This window comes from Suillus subaureus (genome assembly GCF_016647635.1).
Source record: "Suillus subaureus strain MN1 chromosome Unknown BJ212scaffold_4, whole genome shotgun sequence".
NCBI lineage: Eukaryota > Fungi > Basidiomycota > Agaricomycetes > Boletales > Suillaceae > Suillus > Suillus subaureus.
Genome location: NW_024538560.1, coordinates 698803 through 724077, shown reverse-complemented (window position 1 = coordinate 724077; position 25275 = coordinate 698803). Strand labels below are relative to the sequence as shown.

The 25275-nt window shown below is 45.9% G+C and overlaps 16 protein-coding genes across 16 annotated transcripts; 7 read left to right on the top strand and 9 right to left on the bottom strand.

The window, feature by feature from the left end:
• Window positions 1–19: 19 nt before the first annotated feature.
• Window positions 20–1052, bottom strand: BJ212DRAFT_1444689 (ATPase assembly factor ATP10; the record flags this gene model as incomplete). The annotated part of the gene is made up of 5 exons (XM_041337990.1): window positions 20–400; window positions 448–570; window positions 621–720; window positions 772–969; window positions 997–1052. The coding sequence occupies 5 exons, from the start codon at window positions 1050–1052 to the stop codon at window positions 20–22; spliced, it is 858 nt and encodes a 285-aa protein (XP_041197657.1).
• A 100-nt stretch (window positions 1053–1152) lies between these two features.
• Window positions 1153–2136, top strand: BJ212DRAFT_1325433 (histone H2A). Its single transcript, XM_041334564.1, has 7 exons — window positions 1153–1215; window positions 1271–1280; window positions 1339–1491; window positions 1547–1623; window positions 1674–1726; window positions 1776–1862; window positions 1913–2136. The coding sequence occupies exons 1-7, from the start codon at window positions 1213–1215 to the stop codon at window positions 1947–1949; spliced, it is 420 nt and encodes a 139-aa protein (XP_041197656.1). The 5' UTR covers window positions 1153–1212; the 3' UTR covers window positions 1950–2136.
• On the top strand, window positions 1808–4108 carry BJ212DRAFT_693220 (uncharacterized protein). Its single transcript, XM_041343831.1, has 7 exons — window positions 1808–1862; window positions 1913–2565; window positions 2619–2811; window positions 2859–2899; window positions 2952–3586; window positions 3639–3802; window positions 3858–4108. The coding sequence occupies exons 2-7, from the start codon at window positions 2193–2195 to the stop codon at window positions 3973–3975; spliced, it is 1524 nt and encodes a 507-aa protein (XP_041197655.1). The 5' UTR covers window positions 1808–1862; window positions 1913–2192; the 3' UTR covers window positions 3976–4108.
• A 2149-nt stretch (window positions 4109–6257) lies between these two features.
• BJ212DRAFT_1262039 (uncharacterized protein) lies at window positions 6258–6962 on the bottom strand (the record flags this gene model as incomplete). The annotated part of the gene is made up of 3 exons (XM_041330237.1): window positions 6258–6538; window positions 6597–6767; window positions 6827–6962. 3 exons carry the CDS (start codon window positions 6960–6962, stop codon window positions 6258–6260), a joined length of 588 nt encoding a protein of 195 aa, XP_041197654.1.
• Window positions 6963–7025: 63 nt separating this feature from the next.
• BJ212DRAFT_1325415 (uncharacterized protein) lies at window positions 7026–7596 on the bottom strand (the record flags this gene model as incomplete). The annotated part of the gene is made up of 1 exon (XM_041334563.1): window positions 7026–7596. A coding segment is annotated over exon 1 (166 nt), but the record flags the coding sequence as incomplete, so codon positions are not given.
• An 81-nt stretch (window positions 7597–7677) lies between these two features.
• BJ212DRAFT_1325413 (uncharacterized protein) lies at window positions 7678–9229 on the bottom strand (the record flags this gene model as incomplete). The annotated part of the gene is made up of 5 exons (XM_041334562.1): window positions 8960–9229; window positions 8573–8893; window positions 8122–8257; window positions 7907–8071; window positions 7678–7714 (listed from the first exon to the last, which is right to left on the bottom strand). Coding segments are annotated over exons 2-4 (549 nt in total), but the record flags the coding sequence as incomplete, so codon positions are not given.
• A 664-nt stretch (window positions 9230–9893) lies between these two features.
• On the top strand, window positions 9894–10799 carry BJ212DRAFT_1262385 (uncharacterized protein; the record flags this gene model as incomplete). The annotated part of the gene is made up of 3 exons (XM_041330259.1): window positions 9894–10167; window positions 10212–10312; window positions 10362–10799. The coding sequence occupies 3 exons, from the start codon at window positions 9894–9896 to the stop codon at window positions 10797–10799; spliced, it is 813 nt and encodes a 270-aa protein (XP_041197651.1).
• A 2724-nt stretch (window positions 10800–13523) lies between these two features.
• Window positions 13524–15354, bottom strand: BJ212DRAFT_1296181 (uncharacterized protein; the record flags this gene model as incomplete). The annotated part of the gene is made up of 8 exons (XM_041332405.1): window positions 13524–13574; window positions 13624–13650; window positions 13713–13781; window positions 13907–14048; window positions 14095–14371; window positions 14421–15016; window positions 15061–15164; window positions 15211–15354. 8 exons carry the CDS (start codon window positions 15352–15354, stop codon window positions 13524–13526), a joined length of 1410 nt encoding a protein of 469 aa, XP_041197650.1.
• Window positions 15355–15575: 221 nt separating this feature from the next.
• On the top strand, window positions 15576–16266 carry BJ212DRAFT_1476457 (uncharacterized protein; the record flags this gene model as incomplete). Its single annotated transcript, XM_041339381.1, has 4 exons — window positions 15576–15710; window positions 15768–15817; window positions 15873–16019; window positions 16065–16266. 4 exons carry the CDS (start codon window positions 15576–15578, stop codon window positions 16264–16266), a joined length of 534 nt encoding a protein of 177 aa, XP_041197649.1.
• Window positions 16267–16599: 333 nt separating this feature from the next.
• Window positions 16600–17934, bottom strand: BJ212DRAFT_1476456 (uncharacterized protein; the record flags this gene model as incomplete). The annotated part of the gene is made up of 3 exons (XM_041339380.1): window positions 16600–16887; window positions 16936–17509; window positions 17540–17934. 3 exons carry the CDS (start codon window positions 17932–17934, stop codon window positions 16600–16602), a joined length of 1257 nt encoding a protein of 418 aa, XP_041197648.1.
• A 222-nt stretch (window positions 17935–18156) lies between these two features.
• BJ212DRAFT_1476455 (uncharacterized protein) lies at window positions 18157–18717 on the bottom strand (the record flags this gene model as incomplete). The annotated part of the gene is made up of 2 exons (XM_041339379.1): window positions 18157–18395; window positions 18453–18717. The coding sequence occupies 2 exons, from the start codon at window positions 18715–18717 to the stop codon at window positions 18157–18159; spliced, it is 504 nt and encodes a 167-aa protein (XP_041197647.1).
• A 54-nt stretch (window positions 18718–18771) lies between these two features.
• On the bottom strand, window positions 18772–20029 carry BJ212DRAFT_1476454 (uncharacterized protein; the record flags this gene model as incomplete). The annotated part of the gene is made up of 3 exons (XM_041339378.1): window positions 18772–19554; window positions 19608–19810; window positions 19861–20029. 3 exons carry the CDS (start codon window positions 20027–20029, stop codon window positions 18772–18774), a joined length of 1155 nt encoding a protein of 384 aa, XP_041197646.1.
• On the top strand, window positions 19861–21031 carry BJ212DRAFT_692998 (uncharacterized protein). Its single transcript, XM_041343830.1, has 4 exons — window positions 19861–20522; window positions 20578–20610; window positions 20666–20819; window positions 20880–21031. Exons 1-4 carry the CDS (start codon window positions 20106–20108, stop codon window positions 20951–20953), a joined length of 678 nt encoding a protein of 225 aa, XP_041197645.1. The 5' UTR covers window positions 19861–20105; the 3' UTR covers window positions 20954–21031.
• A 454-nt stretch (window positions 21032–21485) lies between these two features.
• BJ212DRAFT_692996 (uncharacterized protein) lies at window positions 21486–22067 on the top strand. The gene is made up of 2 exons (XM_041343829.1): window positions 21486–21675; window positions 21728–22067. Exons 1-2 carry the CDS (start codon window positions 21634–21636, stop codon window positions 21980–21982), a joined length of 297 nt encoding a protein of 98 aa, XP_041197644.1. The 5' UTR covers window positions 21486–21633; the 3' UTR covers window positions 21983–22067.
• Window positions 22068–22092: 25 nt separating this feature from the next.
• On the top strand, window positions 22093–22863 carry BJ212DRAFT_692995 (uncharacterized protein). The gene is made up of 3 exons (XM_041343828.1): window positions 22093–22360; window positions 22413–22653; window positions 22699–22863. The coding sequence occupies exons 1-2, from the start codon at window positions 22225–22227 to the stop codon at window positions 22640–22642; spliced, it is 366 nt and encodes a 121-aa protein (XP_041197643.1). The 5' UTR covers window positions 22093–22224; the 3' UTR covers window positions 22643–22653; window positions 22699–22863.
• Window positions 22864–23464: 601 nt separating this feature from the next.
• Window positions 23465–25147, bottom strand: BJ212DRAFT_1262661 (uncharacterized protein; the record flags this gene model as incomplete). The annotated part of the gene is made up of 5 exons (XM_041330284.1): window positions 23465–23683; window positions 23739–24373; window positions 24432–24472; window positions 24520–24712; window positions 24766–25147. The coding sequence occupies 5 exons, from the start codon at window positions 25145–25147 to the stop codon at window positions 23465–23467; spliced, it is 1470 nt and encodes a 489-aa protein (XP_041197642.1).
• Window positions 25148–25275: the final 128 nt, after the last annotated feature.

The window sequence follows — 25275 nt, the reverse complement described above, 5'->3', positions numbered from 1 at the left end:
ACGATTTGCTTGCGTAGTACTATGGTGAAGCCTTAGCAGATATTTTTTTGTCTAGTCTGCCTAACAGTACTCCTGTACATTGCTCAAGTGCATTTGTCTCCTCTACCTTGGCGTCTGCGCAGCCAGCCCACCTAACCTTGAGGTTGTCATCCACAAGGTAGACGTACCCGACGTGTTTGTTTACCATACCAAGGTGCTCGCGTACGAACTCCATGTTTTGACTCGACACTAAGTATGTCGAGTGTAGCTCTGGGGGGACCGACTTGGCTATTGATGATAGAAATAGCGACACGAGAAAGGACTTCAGAAGGTTTTCTTGCAAGTTTATCTGCACATATTGGTACAGCGGGTTCGAGAGATACCTTTCATTTGTCGGTATCGTGAAACCATTCACGTGTATCTGAGTATGCTCAGCGCCGAGGAAATGTTAAGGAGACATGAACGTACCTCTGACATCCTTGTGGACAACATAGATATAACGGAGATACGACCTTCACACATGCTGGCGGTATGTTTCTTAGATTTCGTATCCAGGCTCGACCCGACGATGTTTGGGAAATAAAGTGCTTTCTGGGTACATCGTCAGTCTCCTTGCCATCGTGAAGAATTATAGAACATACGTCCTCGCGGATCATCACACTGGGTGCTATCCATGTTTTGCCACCGTGCCTCCTTGTTGCATTGAGGTCAGTAAAATAGCCCTTCGTGGCTTCTTTCACCCTTGCAAGCAGTCAAAATAACTTCAAACCCAGTCAATTGTAGCTAACTTACAGGTGCTCTCTTTGCGCCAAGCGCGTCTCCTGATTCATCAGCTCCTCCCTGGTGTCCGCCCATGTTTTCAGGACAGGCGAAGGTCTCTCCTTCACACCGAGCGGGCGCTGCAGAAACGGTAACGTTGTCAACTCATCGGGAGTTGCCTTCACTGACGGTCTCTTTTCCGCAGATCCATGAGCTCCAGAAGTCAAATTCCTTGTACATCCAGGACGCTGAATAAACCTGCGCAGGATAGCTGTTTCTTGCCACCGTGAATGGACAAGTGCACGGACAAGCATTTGGTCAAAAGTAAAGATTCCTAATCGGGAATATGAAGGTCCCATATCACGTGAAGGTATATAAACGGCAAGTCGCGCTCCGTGTCCGTTTGTTGATCATCATCCCTTTATCACAAACCACCACCAATCTAATAGTCGCCCAACTCAACTAGCGCTATCAATGGTATGTCCTTATTTTGTATGGATTGGAGCGCAATTTAATCCGCGTCCCTTTCTAGTCTGGCAAGGGTCAGTGGATTTGGGAATTCTGGTCGACTCAAGTTTAACACGGCGGTATACGGTACAGGAAAAGCTGGCAAATCTTCTGGCGGAAAGGCTGGCGGCGAAGGCAAGTCACAGTCGCGTTCTGCAAAAGCTGGCCTTCAGTTTCCTGTTGGCCGTGTCCATCGTCTTTTGAAGAAAGGCAACTATGCCCAACGTGTCGGCGCAGGCGCTCCAGGTAAGTCGAGTAACTCTCAAATAAGCCTACCTGATCCAACACCGCACGTTTACAGTCTATCTTGCGGCGGTTCTTGAGTACCTTGCTGCTGAGATTCTCGAGCTTGCAGGCAATGCCGCCCGTGATAACAAGGTCGGTGACCCTTCTGTCTCTTGAAGGGCACGGGCTGATAATTGCCACAGAAACAACGTATTGTGCCCCGTCATCTTCAGTTGGCCATCCGAAACGATGAAGAGTGAGTCGTTTTCCCGGCTCAAAAATCCCGTGACTCTGATATCGCATAGATTGAACAAGCTCCTGGGTGACGTAGTTATCTCGCAAGGAGGAGTGGTCCCCTTCATCAACCCTGAATTACTGCCTAGCAAATCAAGGTACGCTGCGTGTTGTATGCCTGTTCATTCAGATTTAACATTCTTTACAGCAAAGGCAAGAAGGAGGGTGCAAGCCAGGAGGCCTAAATTTCTGTGGATCACCTTTATGTTCCTTTTACAAACTTTTTTTATTGGATTCGATCTTCTTGTAGTATCATATATCCGGTCGTTTTTCAGATGTAATCCCTGGTGCCGAGGACCATTGACGTCAGACGATATGTTTGTTTGTACTTGTTGAATTTACAAGGTAGTCCATGTTGCAGGCACTATTTGAGTCTCCACTCCTTCGACAGGACGGCTCTAATTTCTACACAGGTCTGAGCTGAAACAATGGCTCGGTTTTACTCTCTCAGTCGGCGAGAGATTACACTCGTTCTGTTCTCCGTCATGATTTTTTTGGTCTTCTACAACTTCGATGCGACTTCCGAATTCTTTGCAAATCCTAACCTGTTTGGCATATCCTCAGCTGATGGTGGTCTCGACACGGACATATATGGGGACTGGGTGTCTGACGAGAGACGCATATCCAGCGTTCATAAGCAGCAAGAGAAGGAAGATGCCTCGGAAGGAGATATATGGCTAAAGACCGATCGTATACCTGAGGCGCAGAAACAACTCATCTTCGGAAACATTGGTGTTAACGATGGTTTCATGCACTGGGGAGAAGATATGCCTGAAACTCAAATAGTGAAACACGTCGCTGGTAGGTGCGCTGCAATTGCTTATGGACGTATTACTGATAATGTTGTTTATCAGGATTCTCGATCATGGACAATGTAATAATGTGCAATGGCACAATTTTCATTGTGACGGATTCTCCTTCAAGCTTCCCTTCGTTGGGTTCCATTGCATCGTCTGCTGACAACTCGCACGAAGCTCCGCTTCCAAGAGAATGGGCCATGCTGTCGATCGAGCAAGCTAGAGACATACTTGGTTCATATGGTGGATTGTGAGTATCACATGTGTGCTATTCTGACCGCTCTTAACATCGTCTAGGATTCAAGGCACGAGTTGGCTAGCGTATGACGCAATTCCGAGTTTGTCGACGCCTGCATCTTCATGAGTCGCTTCCTTACATAACATATCTAGGCAATTACACGCTTTTCTCGCTCTGGGGGATCCACAGCTCTCTGAACACGTCGACGTCTCCAGATCCTTTCCGTCCCCCACGACGACTTTTTTTCCCGAACATTCCTACTTACAAAGGAACACAACCCGACCTCAATGGACCCATAATTAGACGTCAACGTTCGGACAGTGGTTTTCATCCATACCTTCCCAAGGCCGCTTTTCCATTGCTCGGGTTGATGTATAAAGAAGATTGGGAAGATTATGCGCTCATGAAAGTCCCTTTCGTTTTCGAGAGGCTGGTCGTCGCCGATTTTGGTGCAGCTGCACGTTCTGCAAACGATGTGCCTCCATTCGCTCTCCCGCTTGTTGGCCTGAATGCGTCAAAGGAATGGTGGGAGCCAATTAGGCAGAATCTTGCCAAGTTCTTGCATGTAAACCACCGCGCACAAAACCTCAACAGCGGACAAGAAAAAACGGTAGTCACTTATATATCCCAACAAGATGCCACAAGCGGTTCAAGGCTGAAGAGAGCCAACCATGATGCGTTGGTCAACGCTCTTGAAACGTTGCATGAAAGCAACGACTTCGAGGTCAACATAGTTTCTTCAGAGAGTCCCTGGGCGGAAAGGTTGTCAGCCGTCGCCCAGTCTAATGTAAGTCTGCATCACTTGTAAGGGTATAGCGCTACGACTCACATGCGTGAAGGTCGTTCTGGGTGTTTACGGAGATAGCCTCGCCGACAGCGTATTCATGAGGCCATCAGGACACTCAGCTCTGATGGAATTTTTTCCCTCTGACGTCTTTACTCGCGACGCAGAAACGGCGGTTCGTTCCTTAGGCATTCGCTACATCGCCTGGTGGAATGATCGGTACGCTCTGTCTTTGTATTTTTCTTCTCTGATGCCTCATTTCATCCATTTATAGGCGGTTCGAAACCGACAGTCTTCCATCTGTCGCTCCAGGGAGCGACCTTGCTCAAGAAATTCAGATTGACCCTTCTTCAGTCGTGCATGCCATCCTGGAAGTGGTCACTCGCACATAGATATTGTCGGCGATAGGTTCCATTTAATTGCGCAGTCACATGGACATTATATCTGTAGAAGCATTTAGACTTCTTCAACTGGACTACCAGCAGCCACGGTCGAACTTTGTTGTCATCATCGTTGCCGAGTGCATCACTGTGACTCCTGGACTTTTAGACTAGCTTGAAATGCCTTTATCAATCTGTTCGCCCATACGATTGCTCTTCACTTACTCACTGAAGAGGACATGTGGAACTAAATTCCTGTGTCTTTTCCGTAATCTATTTACTCCCGAGGGACGCAAAATAGTGTAACTCTTCTTGAACTCTCCAATTGTATAGTCAATTTGATTAGTCCGTCGCGTATTGAGAACAAAAGATGCGTATACTTGTATTTTACGAGGTTGGATCAGACGTTCAGAGACTGCAGTCAAGGATCTGCCGGAAGACTGGACGCGCAGTGTTGATTAAAACCTAAGCACATATTTTTACTACGGTGCACTTCCAACTGGCAGTACTTATCAGCTACCGGTGCATTAGTGCCCAGCTCAGCAGCACTAGTCTTCCTGTTGTAATCAGCCCTAGGCCATTTTTCCTGGTCTTTGCCCTCCTCTATGTCCTTTAAACCACGCTCACTTCGGAGCCGCCGGCGTATGATGGAAAATAGTCATCAGCAGCGCTTCTAAGAGGCGGCATTGTGCTCAGACCAGACCAGCTTGATGAAGTCCGGGATGTTCTAATCCCTCTTATTCGCGGTCGTGGGGTGGTTCACAACTTCCCTTCCTTCTATACAAGAAAAACTAGGAACACCCAAGCCCTGGTGCAGCATCAGGTTCATAGCGAGACTCTGCAGTAGATCAGAGGATAAACTGGATCTCTCGAATCTGCTGCAACGAGCCAAAGCCTGGTAAACCGGCGCCTGGGCTGGTGTGTTGATTTGATAGTGGATATGTCGTCATTTCGCTATAGAGGTGAGTCAACAGAAGCGGTGGGCTGGGATGACCGAGTTTGGCAGATAGAAGAGTTGGTATGGCGTTCACGACCAATGATTTGGGCTAGGTAGTTCGGGTTGAAAATCAGAGGCTTTTAAAGTTGATCGGATCACATGTGTCAAAAACCTTTCATGATTGCTAGATGTCACGGTGAAGTGGTTGTTGGAACTTTACTGGGGTACTTCGATTCAAGGAATGCTGCCTTTATATCGTTACTACAAGCTCGATTATCAGACTCACTGACTCGGATGTTTCGTGTATTATTTCGATTTGCTCGGGCAATACATTTTTCCGTTTGTCTGAGGCTTAAGCTTCAAGTTTGCAATACATTGTGATGCAATAAGGAACTCCGACATACCGTGAGTTGCATGCATCCTGAACGTAACAGTGACGCGTCGGATGTCAATGCGTCAATTCCTGTTTCAAGTGAGTGTTTCTGCACCATTGTGTCATCTGGTCAATGGCTTTTACTTTACCGTCTAGTGAGTCCGGACTTCGCATATGATCTCGTCACCAGGCTCCACATTTAATAGTTCGTACAGGAAATATGATTTTACTGTTAGCAATTGCCAGACTGCTTAGCACTCCAAATCCAGGTGAATGAAGCGAGGAACTCCCACTTACCGTAGTGAGTTGCGTGCATCCTGAACAGCCACATGTCCTTGTCAATTCCCGTTTCAGTACCGTTGTGCATTTGTGTATTCAATTTAAGCTTAAAGTTTGAACAAAAGTGATAGTTCTGCTGATCTTGCCAATGATGAATTAAGGGCTCGGCCCGGCCCGGCCTAGTTGGGCTTCTTTGCACAACACTACACGGTGAGTGTCTCTGGACTATGGCCGCATCGCGTTTCTTGTTTCTGACATTATGAAGTCTGAATACCATCCAAACCGGAATCTCGCTTGCGTAGGCTTCAGTGCGCCCTACCAAATCATTCGAGTGAAACAGGTTAATGGGCACTTTGCCACCGACAAGCAATATATTCAATGAGCGGTTCTTAGATACACGACAGATCTTCATCGTGTCATGGTAAGCGTCGTCCTTCGAAATATCATGCTGGATTTGGATGTTCTATGTACAACATTTACACATCCCTGGTCCCTCCCTCCAACCACCTACTATGAATTGCATTTATGCTATAATCATGTTGCAGCAGTGTTTCCGCGACTGTGTACCTGCATGTCACGAGCGAGGCATGAAGTTCCGAAAAACACTACGCTACGATAAAGCTCGAAAGACCCTGACTAATCTACGGTACTGTGTGGCTACTACTTCATTCCTACCCCTGGGGTCCCCTACCACAATATCATCTTCTACTCTTCCCACATGGGACCTTTCTGATTTTCTATGACATAGGCATAAACCTGCGACCAGTCCCGACAAAAATGCGTCACTCCCAAACCATCTGTGGCTGTCATCGATCCATCAGGGTCGGTAAAAAGTGGATCGAGAGTGATATCAGAATTGCAAAGAATTGCTTGTCGCAATATATTGAGGCAATGACCACTGTGACCGTTGGGCCCATTGATGAGGGCTAGCCGGATCATTTGCAGGCAGTGAATTTGGTGAAACATGGATACCCCAAATAGCCGTCCTGGCACAATTTGTGAATGGTGAATGTCTGACACACGATCTAGTGATGACGATGATACCATTTGGTCCCAGCCGTACAAAACCCTGGCCTCGTGGAAAATGATCGAGCGATTTCCAGTCTGACCAGGCCATGATGTCTGATGTACCATAATGTTCCGAACTGTTGAATGTTAATGCAACAGTGTCCAAGCGGAGGGGTAATTCTGTTGGATGATCCTCGCCAATATAAGCTACATTGAATATGGGTGAAATTGAACTACTATTGCCAGTGAAAACGACAACGACATACTATACTGCCCATCATCAACCGACGGGGGTTGCAAGCGCAACATGGTGAGAATGTTCAATAAAATGCTGATGACCAAAGCACCATGCCAAAATACCCGCAGAATTTCTGAGGATCGACGTGTGAGGTTGTTGAGCATTGCTGGATGCGACCTCAGAAGAAATTTTGGTCACTTGTTTACTGACAAGAACAAATAATCTTGAGGGAGATATAGCTGACAAGTACAACATACTACGTGGCACCCTGCTTTACTTTGTGGTGTGCGTTTTGACGATACATCAATCAGATCAAGGGAGGTCTTGCCCGGATCTCCGGGAGCCACACCATCATCTGTATATACGCGTACCCATGGTACCATCCTAGTTCGTCCGACACCCGCATAAGGAGCTGTATATTCCATGACGAAATATATATGTCAACGAGTCAATGACAATTGCATGGTGTCAGGGGAAGTAGGGGGTAGCTGGGGCTGGTAACTTTACGGACCAGGAAACAGCAATGGTGGCATCGGCGGCAATTTCTTGGGCAAGTACAGCACATGGAGGTTTTGTTGTGAATGTAACAAAATATGGGAGGTATGTCGAGAAACCGTTTGCAGGCGCGGGGGAATGATCTATAAATTCTGTTCGTGAGATGATATGCATGCATGCCACGTCTTCAACCCACAACGCAATGGAACGAAACAGATCGCTCTGGTGTAAGAGGCATTTCGGGGGATAATGCCGGCGCGATATTGGAACCGTCAATAGACTGGAAGTCTGTGTCCGGATGAAAAAGAATGGTAACTTCCGGCCTGTAACTTGAGCAGTAAGCATCTGAAGGGCCCTAGTGGTGCCTGGCATTTGATAACGCACATCCCGTTGGTCTCCGACATGTCTGAGGGCTCCCACATTGTAGTAACGCGATAAGACACTTCAGCGTTCTGAACAACAGATAGGCCTCCCCATCTGCTATCGCAAGGCATAACATGGAAGGTGAGAGGCATTTCCTCACCTGGTTGACTGCCGCAGGGAGTTTCGAAGCTGAATTCGCACGATCTAGATGCAGGGCATTCAAACTCAAGTCACTGGGAAGTTGTGGTACCCTAAACATGTCGCAAACAACAGAAAGCGGGTCAAGGAGAAGTGAAACAGGAATAACAGCAGAGGACGACAAGAATATGTGCTTGTATCTCGAAGTTTTAGGTCCTTGGGCAGATTCATCATCTAGGCCCTCCTTTACAGAGACATACTCGAACACGCCTTCGATCTACAACAGCGATAGTTATTGAGTTCATGTGCATCACTCATCAGACTTACAGATATGTTCAGCGGACCGTTTTGTGAGCAGTTGGGATGTAGGGTAACTTTGCCTTCGACCTTGTCATGATCTCCGAAGACTTGGCCAGAGATCATTCCACCAACCCCGACCTGCTTCGCCACTTTAACAGAGGGGCTATATAGTTACATATCAATAAGTAATTAACAGTGTGTACCAGTCAATGACCCATCGCTTGGTTCACACGACTGGACTTGTGACAGCGAGTGCGAAGTTTGAAGATGCCTGTCGAGCCCCGCGGCCTGCACGAAGCTCAATGGCGGTGGCAATGTACCGGGGTCGAGACAAAGGCGAGGCTTGATTCAGAGTAGCAACGTCATCCAAGCATGTGACGGCCAAGTGGTCTACACAGAGGCCAGAAGATAAGCTATTATATTACCTGTTCTACTTGTCGAATCGGAGTTCGCAAAGAGCATCAGTTGAACAGCGCACCTGGGCGGTCGCAGTAGGGGAATGAAAGGAGACACTGTTATAAAATCAATTATTATGACAGGTTGACAATGTACATGAGTTACACTAACAGTTGAAAAGTGCGTGCGTGCGTGCGCCGGGGTGGGGTTTGACGCGGCATAGGAAAGTGTGGAGGTTGACATTAGTACAGAAGTTACGAGGATGTCGGGGAGAACTTGTCGTGGTGCGAGTGGTGTTTGACCCAGCCTGAATGAGACCTGACATGACATGGTTGGGGCTTGAATACAGAAGCTGCATCGGACTTGACAAAGTGGGGTCGAGGCTTGAGACAATGCTTCAACCCTGCGTCTGAAAACCAACATTAAATCAATGATTAGAAGCGATACAGGACAAACGCAAGACACATACTACATTACCGAGTAGTACGAACGCGGTGGACAAGTACTGTAAATATGGTGAGAAGTGAATGCAACAAGTACTCCAGGACCTGTACGCAGATGGACATTCAGATGTTTGATCATTAACGACAAAGTGTTTGGAATTCATGTCGAGCGACATAAGATGATGTTTGAACATGATGCATGATCTATACCCTAAGATTTATGACAGTGCCGCGTCAATTTCACGGGTGCAGTGCAACGAAGTCCCGCTGCCTACTGTAGATGAGGTTGTGATACTAACTCAAATGAGCGTGGGTGATCCCGGCTTACATACAAATCAGCCCATCTAGAACGAAAATAGAATGCGTTGAACGAGGCCCTATAGGTGAATCATTTTGATGTATATCGATATCCTGGTTGCTGCCAATCCATCATTGTTTCTTACATCTAAAACTTAAAACCGCTCGTCCAGACTCCAAACCATCGGCGGGTGTGTAAGAGTCTTCATAAGTGCCACAAACCAAATATGTACAACATTATGTCCTCACTAACATCGTTCGTACAGCGAATATGGTTTTACCGTCACCAGACCACATCCAAGTGAGTATTTTTTTTCAAGTATTGTTGCTAATAGCTTATCCTTCAGTGCAGCAATATCGACTCTTCAGTCCCTGTCTTCATATGCTTCATCCGTCTGAAATATCATGCTGGATTTGTAATTCATTCATGTGTGTAGTGCTCGTTGCTCATCTAGTATTTCAAACGAGTCATGGTTGGACATATATTTCTCTTCCAATCGCGTTGCTGACGTATGAAATTTGAATATTATCCGAACTAGAATCTCGCCTGCGTAGGCTTCGGTGCGCCCTACCAAACATTCGGGTGAAACAGGTAAATGGGCACTTTGCCACCGACAAGCAATATATTCACAGACCTTCATAGTATCACATTCATCTCTCCAAATGCACGATCTGGAATATCAACTTGAAGACTATGGAGAAGAGGCAATTCTCCTCCCCAGCGAACGCTTCATTTCTAAGCCTCGCGAGGCAGATCCTGCATTCGAACGGTCCGTTTGCCAGTGGGCCAAACTCGGACTCTATGTCCTAACAGTGGCTTGTGCATGCTCGTTGTATGTCACCTCTGCCAGGATTTCCGGGCAGCATAATGCCTATGGTTTACGGCAGCCGAGCCAGTTCCCAGGTTTGGAATTCGCTCAAGAGCTCGCACCAAAAGGTACGCACGTTCAGTCATCATGGGCACCTTTTCAGAATGGAAAGCAGGACCTATGACGTACTTTCCAAGCACAATCGTACGGGCAAACAAAGCCTTACCTGACCAAGTGTATACTTCGGGCTCACATGTCATATTGAGCGACGACGTAAGTGGATCTCCACCCGAAGTCACTCGGTCACTTATGTCGTCCCCAGGATTCAATGTTCTTCCAATGGCACCTACGCAAGTCGAAATTCACATCTTGCTATATCGACAGTGTTGTTGCCACTCCGGAAGATGGCCTTGCGGCCAACAAGACCTACACCTCATCTGGCTCCCTCACCCAGATTCAAATTTGGAATGTCACCACTCCTACAGAATCCATGAAGCGTCTCAGTTGGAACTCCCGACCCCAACGAATCACACTAATGGGTACTGTCGCATTTCTTCCTGAGATAGAGAAGACCGAGCAGTTGGAATTACAAGATGGATGGCAAGCACTGATGCCGACACGGTTCTCCTGTGGTGAGAAAATGACTGTTAGCATCGAGGTGGCCTGCGAAGGTTGTAGACTTGAATTTCAACAATTGTTTTCATCTCCTCCGTTGGGTGAGTGCAGGCAGTTATGTTACAGGTTTGAGGTGTTAGATTGATGCATTGTGCAGCTTTCGACTTGATAGAGATAGGGTAGTGTGTATCAGTGCTTGATAAAAAGTAGGTTGTGGTTTGTAGCCCTGTTACCTGCGCTTACTTCGCGGATCAATGTACCCTTAACAGTGTTTCGTGGCCTAGATCGGAGCCTTGAATGAAAAATCGTAGCGGCGCTGGGAAGCGCCAATACCCGACTCCAAGAAACAATGATAGATTGGCAGCAAACAGTAGTATATCGATATACGTCAAAATCATTCACCTAGCTAGGCTTCTTGTTCAGCGCATTTATATTTTCGTTCTAGATGGACTGATTTGCATTGAAGCCAGGACCAACCGCGCTCATTAGTCAGCATCGTGTATTGATGAAATTGAGTCACGCGGCACTCAGAGTACATACCATGTTTGAAATTTTGAAACACCATCTTATGTCGTTTGGAATGAATTCCAAACACTTTGAATCCTCGTTAATGATAAAACGTATGAGTGTAGCATCTGCGTACAGGCAACCCTGGAGTACTTGTTGCATTCGCTTATCACCATGTTAAATATTTACAGTGCTTGTCCTTCGCGTTCGTACTACTCGGTAATGTAGTGTGCATCTTGTCTTGTATTACCTCTAATCCCCAGCGAGAACTGGCTGTGCCCAAATAGGACAGAATCTGCTGAGATGCGCACTCGAGAGACAGAGCACATACTCGCACATCTCGCCCAATATCTGGACTCACAGCACATTTTCTATAAGACAGGGCAGTGCTCCACGTGCTCCCTTGTGCTTCTTGTGACATCGAGCACATCTAGACATATTTGCACATATTCATACTGTCCTCGCAGAATGTGCTTAAATACTCTCAAATATGCTCTGATTGTTTTAGTATGCATGCTCATGCTGTCACTGCAGGATGTGCCAGAATAGTGTCAAATATGCTCTGATTGCACAGAAGGTATTATGCAGTATAGGTATCTGAAAGCACTTGCAAAACATACGAAACTGATATGGAATGGTTCGAAAATGAATGGAGCATGCCTCAGGAAACATGTTGAGAGCAGTGCAGGGGCGGGAGGCACAAATCAGAGTAAAAATGCATTGAGGAACACGGAAAATATCATGGTGGTATGATGCGGTCTAGTAGGAATGCAAAACTGATATGAAACGGTTCGAGAATGGGTGGAGCACACCTCAGAAATATGTTGAGAGCAGACATGGTGAACAGAGCAGAGAAGAGGCGGGAGGCACAAAAATGCATTGAGGCACGCAGGAAATGTCGTGGTAGTATGATGTTGTCATATGCCATTCCGGACTCTCAACTCTAAATCCGCTTCTCCGGATGTCCGGATCCAAGATCTGGATCTCAAATGATCTGATCTATCTTTATCAAGAGGTGGGCAAAAGGCAAATCCTGGATATAGAGCTCGACATTACTAAGCTTGTAAACCTTAATATACAGCCACCCAAAGTTTCAAAACATAAGTTCTGAGTTTCTTGATAGCGGCCTAAGTTCTTCGTCAAATCGTTAGTTGAGTACAGAAAGTGTGGTATAATCAGTACTATAGAATACATCTAGATACTTATTTTAATAAGAAGTGTGCATTGGGGCACACTGATAAAGGAACGATAATTTCTAGATGTAATTTTGAGAACACATGACACAATAAGCAATACAACGCGTCAATATCAATGTGATGTGTCTCATCGACACGTTCTTAATGTCTGATATCTCTCCATCATCCTAGCATCATCAGCTTTCACCAAACCATTAGACTTACATTAGACCATCGCATCATGTATTCTACAGCACAGAAGATCCGCTGAGTTGCTTTTGATCCGTTGATACCCTTTGTAGTGCCTTCATTGTGTTTTCTATGCTTTGAATTCACATAATCGTAGTCTACAAATTGTACTTGCAACTACAATATCACATTCATTGTACTCTCACTTCAATCACTCGCATTTAACAATATTCTTTGTATTATTTTGGCCATTGGAAGTCGGAAGTAATTACTATATATGGTCTAATTAGTGTGACCATAACGCTGTAATGGTGGTGGTGGTGGCATGCGAAGTTTGTCCAGGTTGATATCAGATATTTGAATTTCCCCTACCTCTTGATCTTTATCTCCCTTCCGGAATCCAAACCCTATATCAGCGCCCAACTCCATTTAGACTGCCCCAGTCTCCGGACTCTGGTTAACCATGTTTCCCTTTTGATTATTGATCCATTACGTACATTTCATTTCCAGTGTTCATTATTTGTGATCCATCCTACTTACTAATAGACTTTGCATATGCTTCATACATAGCCTTTATGTTTGCTGACTGATTCCTATATGATACCTACAGTATATAAACCTCCTGTAACTCTCAGAAATACTCCAGTTCGAATATCATCTTAGTTCCTGCTCATTCCTGTGTCCTCTGGACTCGAGATAAGTCTCTTGTCATATTCTGAGTCTTAGGATTGCATCCTAGACTATATTTCCAACTCTACCTTAAGGGTCCATCCTCTGTTAGTTTCTAGTCCAGACTTCATCCGGATTAGTCTTGTCCGCTTGCCCAGGTAACATCCAGATGTCCGTTATCTGCCCCAGTCAAATCCCGGAAACTCCGGACAACTGTTCTAGCCCCTGGAAATTAAGGGCACATACTTGGGAAAGGGGCACAGTGTACGAGCTGAGGCCAAGCCCTTGTGATCCAACCCCCTTGAGCACGCGACCTTAACAGATGTGGTCTAGTAGACATGGCCCTCATTGACATTTTTGGTCCACATATTCTTGGCAACCTGCAGATCTTGTATTAGTATCATAGACAAAGGATCCAATACCAAGTACCAGAATCTTAGCCTCCTCATTGTATTTCTGAAATTTGAGCAAATAAGAATAATGACTTGGAGTGACACAGCAGCAGATGGATCACTTACCCCATGCTGATCTGGTGTTAGTGACCCATAGTAATTATTGAACTCGTCTGTCTTCCCACCTCGCTTGATCTGCTTAAGCCAATGCAATGCACACAAATTTCTATTGTGATAGTGAGCACATAATGAGCAAAACACGATAAGCACTCTCACCATCCATTTCTCATGGGACTTGGGTGCATTGGTCCCTTGCTTACTGTTTTTGTTTTGCTCGTAGAGTTTGGAGCAACTTGAAGAACACTTCCCAGCACGTCCTTGGGTGCAGGCTCACTGGTAGATTGTAGCTCAAGTGATGGGTTGATGGAAGTGACACTGGATGCAACAAATGCCAGTGTAGAGCTGTTTAAAGTCATTAGCGGTGAATAAAGCTATATGGGCGACTCACAGTGGATTAATGATTGTGATTTTGACAGGTTTTGGAGCACAGATAGGCTCGGGAAGGATGCTCTTAGGCTGAATATCTTCAAGAACAGGTACAGCGACTGCTTCGTGGACTTGTGGAGTGGACTCTTGTGGAATTGCTGATGTTGTTGTTGCACCTTCTTCCGCTTGAGGAGGATATGATGGTGTCAGGGATGGCATTGGGCATTCTGGTAGAGATGAAATAGATGATGGTGGAGGAGTCGGTGGTAGGATGGTAATCTCTAGTGCACCACAATTGACTGAAAAATGGGAGTATTAGTCACTGTCGGTAACTGCAGTATGATGAACCTTTGATCTTCTTTTCAGGGACTTCAGGTGCTTCAGATTTAATATGCCGCTTTCTTTTCTTGCCTTTTGAAGTGGTATCACCCTCCTCATCACCACCCACTAGTGGATTACCACATTCATCCATGTGATTTTGCCACCAAGATGAGTAAGACATTGTAGCAAGGTAGTCAAGCTTCCAGCTGTTGTTGGCGAGCTTAAATAGTGGGTAGGCATTTTCCATCAAGCTATTCATCAGCTGGGTGCCTGATGTAGTCAGCTTCCCCCAAGTCAAAGGTGTGAGTTTGTGAATGAGGAGCTCCGACCATGCTGCATGCAGAGCTTTACGGATAGCATTGATTGTGGTTTCCAAAACTGGATTTCCATTGCTGTCCTCCAGGAATGCGAGCTTGCCATGCAGTGCAGTGTGTTCAGCATCAGCAGAATCCAACCACTTGAGGTACTCAGCCTTGTCCCAAAACCGAACGTTTGGATGTGTCTCTGGATTTGGGTGTTCAGCATTACTTGTACTTGTTGGTGTTGGGATCGACAAAGGATTGAATTGGAATGGGTCATTAATTGGGAAGTGAACCGCACTTGCAAGATATTGATATGCAGCACTATCAAGCATAAGTAAAAATAAATAAACCAAGAAGATACGCACATGACAGAATCGCATTTGGCTGTGACCTTCACAATTTGCGACTCCAGTGCCCTATATTGTTCGCGCAGCGTCTGAAACTGTTGGTTTTCATGCATGTATGCACCCTAAAAATGTTTTTGTTAGCAGAAAAAGCACGAAGAGTGAACATACAGGCTGAAATTGAGGCTGCGGGATCCTGGAACTATCTGTAAAGAGATCCCCATCAGGAATACTAGTAGAGCCGGTAGATAGGGGGGAAGGAGTAAATTCCCACCCCCAATGTGGATTCTGTGGAGGATGGCTTGAGTTATGCATGGTGTGAAAGAAATTCCCCCCATTTAAATTCATAGAACCTCTGTTGACAGAAGAAAACATCCTGGAGTGATAAATTTAAGAGATGGAGACACTCTGTAGTATATGGTGAGGCTGATGATATTGTATCTAAACCCCACTGGGAATTGCCGCAATCTCTCTGATCGTCTAAGTCCAAGAACCTTTATGCAAACTCTACTCCTCTACCTTATTGATCAGTTATTATGTCCTCTCTTACCATTAATAAGACTGATAGCATCAGCGTCTGCGGCAACATTATCTTCCTTGAGATTGACGGTGTTCTTCCCAATTGGAAGAACTATTGCATCAAATTAAACATTGAAACACCGGGAGTCAAAGTAAGTTTATTTTTCCCCATTTACTATGTGGTGCTTATAGTGCTACATCTCTTTCAGACCCTCGTTTTCCACCTGTGCAATGGTGCAGATCCAAATCCAAGCACAAGGTATTATTTGATTATTATAAAAGACATAGATTGGACTAATGTATCACTGTACTAGCGACTTGGAAACCAAGCATGAATCAATGGCTGAAGAAGGAGATGTAGGGATTAAGGTTGAGAAAGTGGAGGGGAAGATCAAGTTTGAAGAAGATGTCCCGGCAATCAAGGAGGAGGACGCTCTCAGTGATTTGGATCAGCTTGAGATGTAAGTCCTCAATTATCTAGGGTATAATAAACACTCATTTTTTAGGTCATGTGCATTGGGCACTGCAACACCATGTATTCATCTGTCTCAAATCACCAGGAACCCAGATCCTGCTACCAGGCAGATCCTCCTTGATCAATTTCGCCCTTGGCGTCATATCGTTAGGCCATTCAGTGCATCAGATATCCCCAGGAGGCTGGCACAGATTGAAAGATGCAAGACAAAGATGTTCAACTTTGATTTTTAACCCTCCTTTCTTTAGATTTTTGATGTTCTGTCTGCATGTTCTGCTTGTTCATTGTATTTGGCACTTGCCCATTATATTTTGCACTTGCTCATACTCACTGTTGCACTCACTCAATGTATGTTACACTCACTCTTATATTTTGTACTCGCCAACGATAGAAACAATACCTCATTATAAATACCTGTTGTAATACATTGGCAATTGTAACAAAAAATAGACGCTCTATCAGTCTACTGGTTATTCTACGTCTGGAACATTGTCCTCATCATCAGGAGGGACATTAGCGATTCCTATGCTTGAAAGATCTAATCTGGGCTTCTCCAGCATGAAAAATCAACCTTCTTCATCCATAACTCCAGAAGGTAGTATAGGCTTGTGTGGAATCATCACAACGACACTTAGGATCTGCTTTATGCTAACAACGCAAATATCTTCAAGACAGGAGCAAGATGTGATGGTATGTGAGGAGAGCTGGAGAAGGTCATTGTCTGGATGGGAATACATCTGAATAAGGGCAACATCGTGCCAGCGCCAGTCACGATCATCATCAAGGCCTGCTTCAACTGAAAGCCTGGTGAAGTATAGAACTTTGCCGAACCAAACTTCCCTGTGATATTTTATCTAGGATACATCAGTAACATTCATCACATAAATGTCCGAAATTCTCACTTTCACATTGCATGACATGCGAGTCTGATCTAACAGTTTGAGTGTCTCTCTCCAGACAGACCGTGCAATCTGTCCATTGGGCAAGAGGAGTTGTGCCCAATGTTTGATACGAGGAAGTGTCGACCCATCTCCAAGATAGTCAAGTATGGCTTGTGCCACACCTCCAACTGGACTGAATGCATATCTGTCATGTTTGCACAATAATGCAAATCCATCTCCTGAGTCTATTGCACCTATTGGAAGACCTTTGGAAGGTTCATCAAGCTCTGGGATGGCAGATAGAAGTGTATTAACTTGACAGTGTTGAACACCCTCTTGCGACAGGTTGGCGTAAGGGCGAGATGGTTGGTGTATCTCTTGTCCAAGGTTCCCAATAGTGTGCTCCATGGTCCACTGTGCATAACAAATAGGGGGGCCTTTGTGAACAGTCTCTGCAACAAGGTGGTTAGTTTGGTGAATGCAGGGATGGATGAAGTGGATGCGATCTTGGCGTCGTCTGTAATACAGGAGTTCAAATTCATATTCCCAATTACACAAGAGTGTTTGGGCTTCTTGAATATGCTCAATGGTGATACTGTGCTGACACATGAGTTGAACACCTCACACAAGCTTGCAGTAGTTCCTCCAATATCGCTCAGGAAGGACATTATAGAGTAGGCCGGGAGCGAGACCAAAGGTGTAAAGTTGGAATTCCCAAGTTTTATAACTTGTGTTGAGTTTTTCCACGATATTGCGTGGTTTGCGATCAAAAGAACCAGGAAGAAACAGACCCACTTGTGCAACCAACTCCCCATGTGCACTCCAAGCTTCCACATCATGGAGTACTGCCCAATCCCACATAGTTACATCATCTGTAGCAGCACAATCTATTGTTCCATGCCAGAGAGAAATGAGGAGGTCACTGAGGTTACCAGTGAGATGCATAATATCCGTGGTCATACAGTTGGGAACTCCAAGGCAATGTGAAGGGTTGAGTCCAAGAATAAGAGGTGGCTTCATGATACTGGTCTCTGTCCTGCGCATCTCCAATTGTCATTGACTAGGGGATGAGACAAGATGGCGTAAATTGTCAGCATATTCTTGAGAACCACCAGGGGGGAGGCAAAACACACTAATATCAGCATGGTCGCTACCTGGTGCACATTGACCTAGTGGCTTCAATAGAGTGGGGTAATAATGTGTCCTGTTGGGTTTGCGCCTGCCAAGGACACCACAATAAACTCAACATCCATTCTTCCTGCTGTGCCCCACCATCCCATCCCAGTAGATGAGTCTGGGTCCATCTGCAGTCATGAAGATGAGGTAAAGATCAGACATGAATGTTACATCACGAGATGAGTCCCATATAACAGGGCCCTCATTCTGAAGAGCTGTGAGGTGATGCAACCCCACGATGAGAAAGGAATCCAAGTTCTTCGGCTTATTAGGCCCTGGTATGAACCCACCAGGGTGGACATGGACTTTACAGTATCACTTGTCAGGTGAAAGGTTGACGATGACCCAGATATACATCCAACAGTCGGATTGTTTGCTCTCGTACAACTGGGCACCATCCAGGGACACCATCAGAACAATATCGTTCTCCTTGATGTCCCCATCAAGTACAGCACCAATAGCATTGTGTCCCATCACAATATTGTCGAAAACAGGGATCTCTCCAGTTTGTGCAAGGCCTGCAAGAACTTCCTGAACTTGGTTGTGGAGGTAGCGCATATCATGTGCGCTGTCAGGATGCCGATAAAGGGCCTGCAATTGTGAACCTATAGGTATAGTCGTAAACATCTGAGCAGCAACTTTGGTATATCCATTGCTCACATGCAGCTTTGCTTGATCCCATCAAGATGTGTCGCACATTGGGCAGGTTTTGAGATCAGCAAAGGGGCCCGTGAAAGCTAAGCACAAATTCAAGCACATGTCATGCTTGATTGATTCGACACCAGTATATTCAGCAACAAGTCTCTCGACTTTATAAAAACTCAGCAAATCATCAACACCATCAGCTCCTGCAAAGTTGAGCGTCGTAGATCTCATTATCCGATTGTAGGCCGCCTGGGATGCATGCTCTAATGCAAGATACATGGATATGCTGTGCTGAATCCCTGGGCTATCTATAGTAACGGGCCCTTTGGGTGGATTGCACAGTCTCTCGAGTGCGTCATCACCTAATTTCGCTATCAGATCTTCTAGTGATGCATTTTTCAGCGCCAGTATGTACTCCATAGTCTCCTTGATCTTTGGAAGCTTGGCTATCCCAGCCAGTGCCTCCATGTCGATATTAGGCCGTGGGTGGCACTGCAGAATGAACTGATACTGCAGCTGGTGCCCATTGACTTCAGCAGGGATATTCGGTGGGATGGGTGGCTCATTCAGTGGGGTGGGTGGCTCATTTGGTGGGATGGGTGGCTTATTCAGTGGGACAGGTGGCTCGTTTGGTGGGACAGGTGGCTCATTTGGTGGGATGGGTGGCTCATTTGGTGGGACAGGTGGCTCATTTGGTGGGACGGGTGGCTCATTTGGTGGGATGGGTGGCTCATTTGGTGGGATGGGTAGTCTGTTCAGCATGGGGAAATCATCAGGAGGAACATGGGAGTCAAATTCACCCGAAAATTGGTCCATAGACTACCAATGTTTTAATTAAAGTTGTTGAGTTGTTCATTGAAGTTAAAGCTTACCAGATCTTTTAACATATCATCAGGCTCTGAAATCCAGGCACATTTGTGACATCCAGTACACTTCGAAACAGCATTCTCCTGAGCAATCTTGGCAAGTGCTCGTATCATCACAGCACGACAGTCACTAGGACATTGACCCGAGGAAGAACCTTGGGCAGGTTGCCCACTCAGAGGAGGGAGATTCAAGATGGCACTGTCTATGTCTATAGTGCATAGTCAGCACCATGGAATTAAAATATCAATCAAACAGTACCTGGTATATTCAATGCTTGGGCTGATCGAATTCTATCTTTCTCCGCTGTTGTCTCAGCCTGTTGAATATGCTCATACCATGTTGACCTCGAAACATTATGTGGCCGGCCAAAATTGTGCTTGCTACAGACGCATATGAATTTGGCCGAACTTGAGTTTGATGGTAACATTGAGAAAGTTGCAATGGTTGCACGTTTGCAATGCGCGTTTGCAAAGTATTTACGATGACGATGCAAAAACGTTGCAATGATGCACAGCGTTCGTGCAACTGCAACGCGCTGCACTCGAAGAATGTCGTTCTCGACAGAAAGAAGCAGATTTCGGCACAGTACTAATATGGTAATTCACATCTCAGCCTATACGGCCCTATCTGGGCACAGCCAGTTCTCACTGGGTCTAATCATTGATCTAATGTTGGTTTTCGGACACAGTGTAAAGTATTGTCCCAAGCCTCCACCCCACCTTGTCGAGTCCGATGCAACTTGTGCATTCAAGCCAAGCCCCAACTATGTCATGTCGGGCCTCACTCAAACTGGATCAAGCATCACTCATACCAGTACAAGTTCTCCCCAACATCTTCGCAACCTCTGTACTAATGTCAACCTCCACAATTTCCTATGTCGCGTAAAACCCCACCTCGGTGCGCGTCAGCACTCTTTAACTGTCAGTGTAGCTTAGGTGTATTTCCAACCCATCATAATAATCTATTTTCTGACAGAGTCTCCTTTCGTTTCCTGCTATGACCACTCAGGTGCGTCGTTCAAATCGATGCTCTTTGCGAACTCAAATTCGAGGTAATATAATAGCTTATCTTCCGGCCTCTGTGCAAGCCACTCCGAGTCAAGCCTCGCCTTCGCCTTGACTCGGTGCACTGCCACCGCAATCGAGCTTCGTGCAGGCTGCGGGACTCGACAGTTGTCTTCAGACTTCGCATTCACACTGTCATATATCCAGCTTCCGGTGAGTGTCACAAGTCCAGTGGTGTGATCCAGGCGATCGGTCATTGACTGGTACACACAGCTCATCACTTCTGGATATGCAACTACATAGCCCCTCTATTAAAACGGTCAAGTAGGTTGGGCTTAGTGGAATGATCTCTGGCCTAGTCTTCGGGGATTATGACAAGGTCGAAGGCAAATTATCCTACATCCCAACTGCTCGCAAAACGGTCGGCTGAACATATCTGTAAGTTTAATGCGATGAATCATATATGTGAACTCAATAACAATCGATATTGTAGATCGAGGGCATGTTTGTGTGTGTGTCTGTAAAGGAGGATCTAGACGACGAATCTGCCCAGGGACCTAAGCTTCGAAATAAAAGCACATAATCTTGTTCGCTTCTGTCGCTATTCCTATTTCATCTTTCCTTGACCCGCTTTCTGTTGTTTGCGACATGTTTAGGGTACCACAACTTTCCAGTGACTCGAGTCTAAGTGATCCTTCATCTAAATCATCGAATTCAGCTTCGACATTCCTCGCGGAAGTCGACCAGGTGAAGAGATGCCTCCCACACCTTCTGTGCTTTGATGCCTTGCGATAGCAGGTGAGGGAGGCCTGTCTGTTGTGAAGAAGGCTGAAGTATCTTATCGTGCTACCGCCGTGTGGGAGCCCTCAGGGGACCAGCGGGATGTGTATTATCAAACTCCAGGTACTACTAGCTTTTAGATGCTTACTGCTCAGGCTACAGGCTGGAAGTTCCTATCCTTTTTCATCCAGATACTGACTTTCAGTCTATGGACGGTTCCAATATCGTGCCGGAATTATAGCTCGAAATGCCTCTTTCACCAGAGCGATCTGTTCCGTTCCATTGCGTTGTGGGTTGACGACGTGGCAAGCATGTATATCGTCTCACGAACGGAATTTCAGGTCACTCTGCCGTACCTGCAAACGTTTTCTCGACATATTTCTGTCCTATATTTTGTTATATTCACAACAAAACCTCGATATGCTGTACTTGCCCGAGAAATTCCCGCCGAAGCCACCATTGCTGTTTCCCTAGTCCGTAAAGTTACCATCAAACCCCAGCTATTCCCTACTTCCCCCGATACCACGCAATTGTCATTGACATCTCTGTTTCGTCATGGAACATCCAGCTACTTATACAGCTGTCGGGCGAACTGAGGCGTGCGTTGATTGTGAAGGGATTCAGACAAACGCGTATACAGATGTAACGGTCCGGCTCTCGGAGATCTGAGCAAACTCCCCCGACCCTTGACCAAAAACGTATCTCTCTTAGATCTGGTCGATGTATCGTCAAAACGCACACCATAAAGCAAAGCAGCTATATTTCCCCCAAGAGTATTCGTTCTTGTCAGTAAGAAAGTGACCAAAACTTCTTCTCAGGTCGCAGGTCGCATCCAGCAATGCTTAACAGCCTCACACGTCGATCCTCAGAAATTCTGCGGGTATTTTGGCATGGTGCTTTGGCCATCAGCATTTCATTGAACATTCTTACCATGTTCCGCTTGCAACCCACGTTTGTTGATGATGGACAGTACAGTATGTCGTTGTCGTTTGCCATAGTAGTTCAATTCACCCATATTCAATGCAGCTTATATTGGCGAGGATCATCCAACAGAATTACCCCTCCGCCTGGACACTGTCGCATTGACATTCAACGGTTTGGAACATTATGGTACATCAGACATCATGGCCTGGTCGGACTGGAAATCGCTCGATCATTTTCCACGAGGCCATGGATTTGTACGGCTGGGATCAAATGGTATCATCATCATCATCACTAAGTCGTGTGTCAGACATTCACCATTCACAAGTTGTTGAGAACGCCGAAGGTATGTCTGAGTATCGAGTTTAGACTCTTTCTAAAATCATTCTAGCCTAATGTTATAGAAGCGTTAGAATGTCTGAGTCGTCCCTCTGACATTAATGTCTTATGCAGATCATCAAGGCTGTCATGGTTCAATAACTACCCAAGTCCCAAGTCGTTTTTATCAATGTATTACAGTGTACTGCGCTTGCTTGCAGTGAATGTATTGTTTTGTCTACCATAGGACATTGCCCCAACGGACAATAAACACTGACCCAAAAAAGTGAATATATTCTTGAAATTCCAAGCACCTCCGCATCACAAAGACTCTTTGGTGGTAACTACTAATTCCAAGTCATACATAAAATTGCTGAATGTATTGCGTCCGTGTGTGATCTGAATAGCTTCAAGCCTCTGATTTTCAACCTGAACTACCCAGCCCAGCGGTCGTGAGCGGTGAACGCCTCCCAAACGCTTCTATCTCCCAAACTCGGTCATCACAAAATACAAGTACACACATCACCGTTCGAAATACACGATAGACTATACAATCGAAGAGTTCAAGAAGAGTCACACTACTTTGCGTTCCTTGGGGGTAAATAAGTTACGGTGAAAGCATAGATGGCTGACAGGTAGCTGTGAAAAGATGAAAAGGGGGTTAGTTCCACTTGAGCAAGTGAAGAGCGATTGTATAGGCAAACCGTACCGCTGATAATATCTACGTGCGACTGACCACATCCAGTATGACATGCACGACTGAAGCAGGGTCGATCTGAACTTCTTGAGTAAGGTCGCTCACTGGAGCGACAGATGGAAGACTGTCGGTTTCGAACCGCCTATAAATAGATAAAATGAGACATCGGAGAAGAAAAATACAAAGACAGAGTGTACCGGTCATTCCACCAGGCGATGTAGCGAATGCCTAAGGAACGAACCGCCATTTCTGCGTCGCGAGTAAAGACGTCAGAGGGAAAAAATTCCATCAGAGTTGAGTGTCCTGATGGCCTCATAAATACGCTGTCAGCGAGGCTATCTCCGTAAACACCCAGAACGACCTTCATGCATGTGAGTCGGTCGTAGCGTGATACTTTACAAGTGATGTAGACTTACATTAGACTGGGCGACGGCTGACAACCTGTCCACCCAGGGTCCCTCTGAAGAGACTATGTTGACTTCGAAGTCGTTGCTCTCATGCAATGTCTCAAGAGCGTTGACCAACGCATTGTGGTCGGCTCTCCTCAGCCTTGAACCGCTTGTGGCATCTTGTTGGGATATGTAAGTGACTACCGTTTTTTCTTGTCCGCTGTTGAGGTTTTGTGCGCGGTGGTTTACATGCAAGAACTTGGCAAGATTCTGCCTAATTGGCTCCCACCATTCCTTTGACGCATTCAGGCCAACAAGCGGGAGAGCGAATGGAGGCACATCGTTTGCAGAACGTGCAGCTGCACCAAAATCGGCGACGACCAGCCTCTCGAAAACGAAAGGGACTTCCATGAGCGCATAATCTTCCCAATCTTCTTTATACATCAACCCGAGCAATGGAAAAGCGGCCTTGGGAAGATACGAATGAAACCCACTGTCCGAACGTTGACGTCTAATGATGGGTCCACTGAGGTCGGGTCGTATTCCTTTGTAACGAGGAATGTTCGGGAAGAAAAGTCGTCGTGGCGGACGGAAAGGGTCTGGAGACGTCGACGTGTTCAGGGAGCTCTGGGTCCTCCAGAGCGAGAAAAGCGTGTAGTTGCCTAGATATGTTATGTAAGGACGCGACTCATGAACTTGAAGATGCAGGTATCGACAAACTCGGAATTGCATCATACGATAGCCAACTCGTGCCTTGAATCCTGGATGATGTTAAGAGCGGTTGTGATAATAAACGTGCGACACTCACAATCCACCATATGAACCAAGTATGTCTCTAGCTTGCTCGATCGACAGCATGGCCCATTCTCTTGGAAGCGGAGCTTCGTGCGAGTTGTCAGCAGACGATGCAATGGAACCCAACGAAGGGAAGCTTGAAGGAGAATCCGTCACAATGAAAATTGTGCCATTGCACATTATTACATTGTCCATGATCGAGAATCCTGATAAACAACATTATCAGTAATACGTCCATAAGCAATTGCAGCGCACCTACCAGCGACGTGTTTCACTATTCGAGTTTCAGGCATATCATTTCCCCAGTGCATGAAACCATCGTTAGCGCCGATGTTTCCGAAGATGAGTTGTTTCTGCGCCTCAGGTATACGATCGGTCTTTAGCCATATATCTCCTTCCGAGGCATCTGCTTCCTCTTGCTGCTTATGAATGCTGGATATGCGTCTTTCGTCAGACTCCCAGTCCCCAAATATGTCCATGTCGAGACCACCATCAGCAGTGGGATTTGAGGATATGCCAGGCAGGTTAGGATTGGCAAAGAAGTCAGAAGTCGCATCGAAGTTGTAGAAGACCAAAAAAATTATGACCGAGAACAAAATAAGTGTAATCTCTCGCCGACTGAGAGAGTAAGGCCGAGCCATTTTTTCAGCTCAGACCTGTGTAGAAATTAGAGCCGTCCTATTGAACGAGTGGAGATAGTGCGTACCGAACATGTACTACCTTGTAAATTCAACAAGTACAAACAAACATATCGCGTTTGACGTTTATG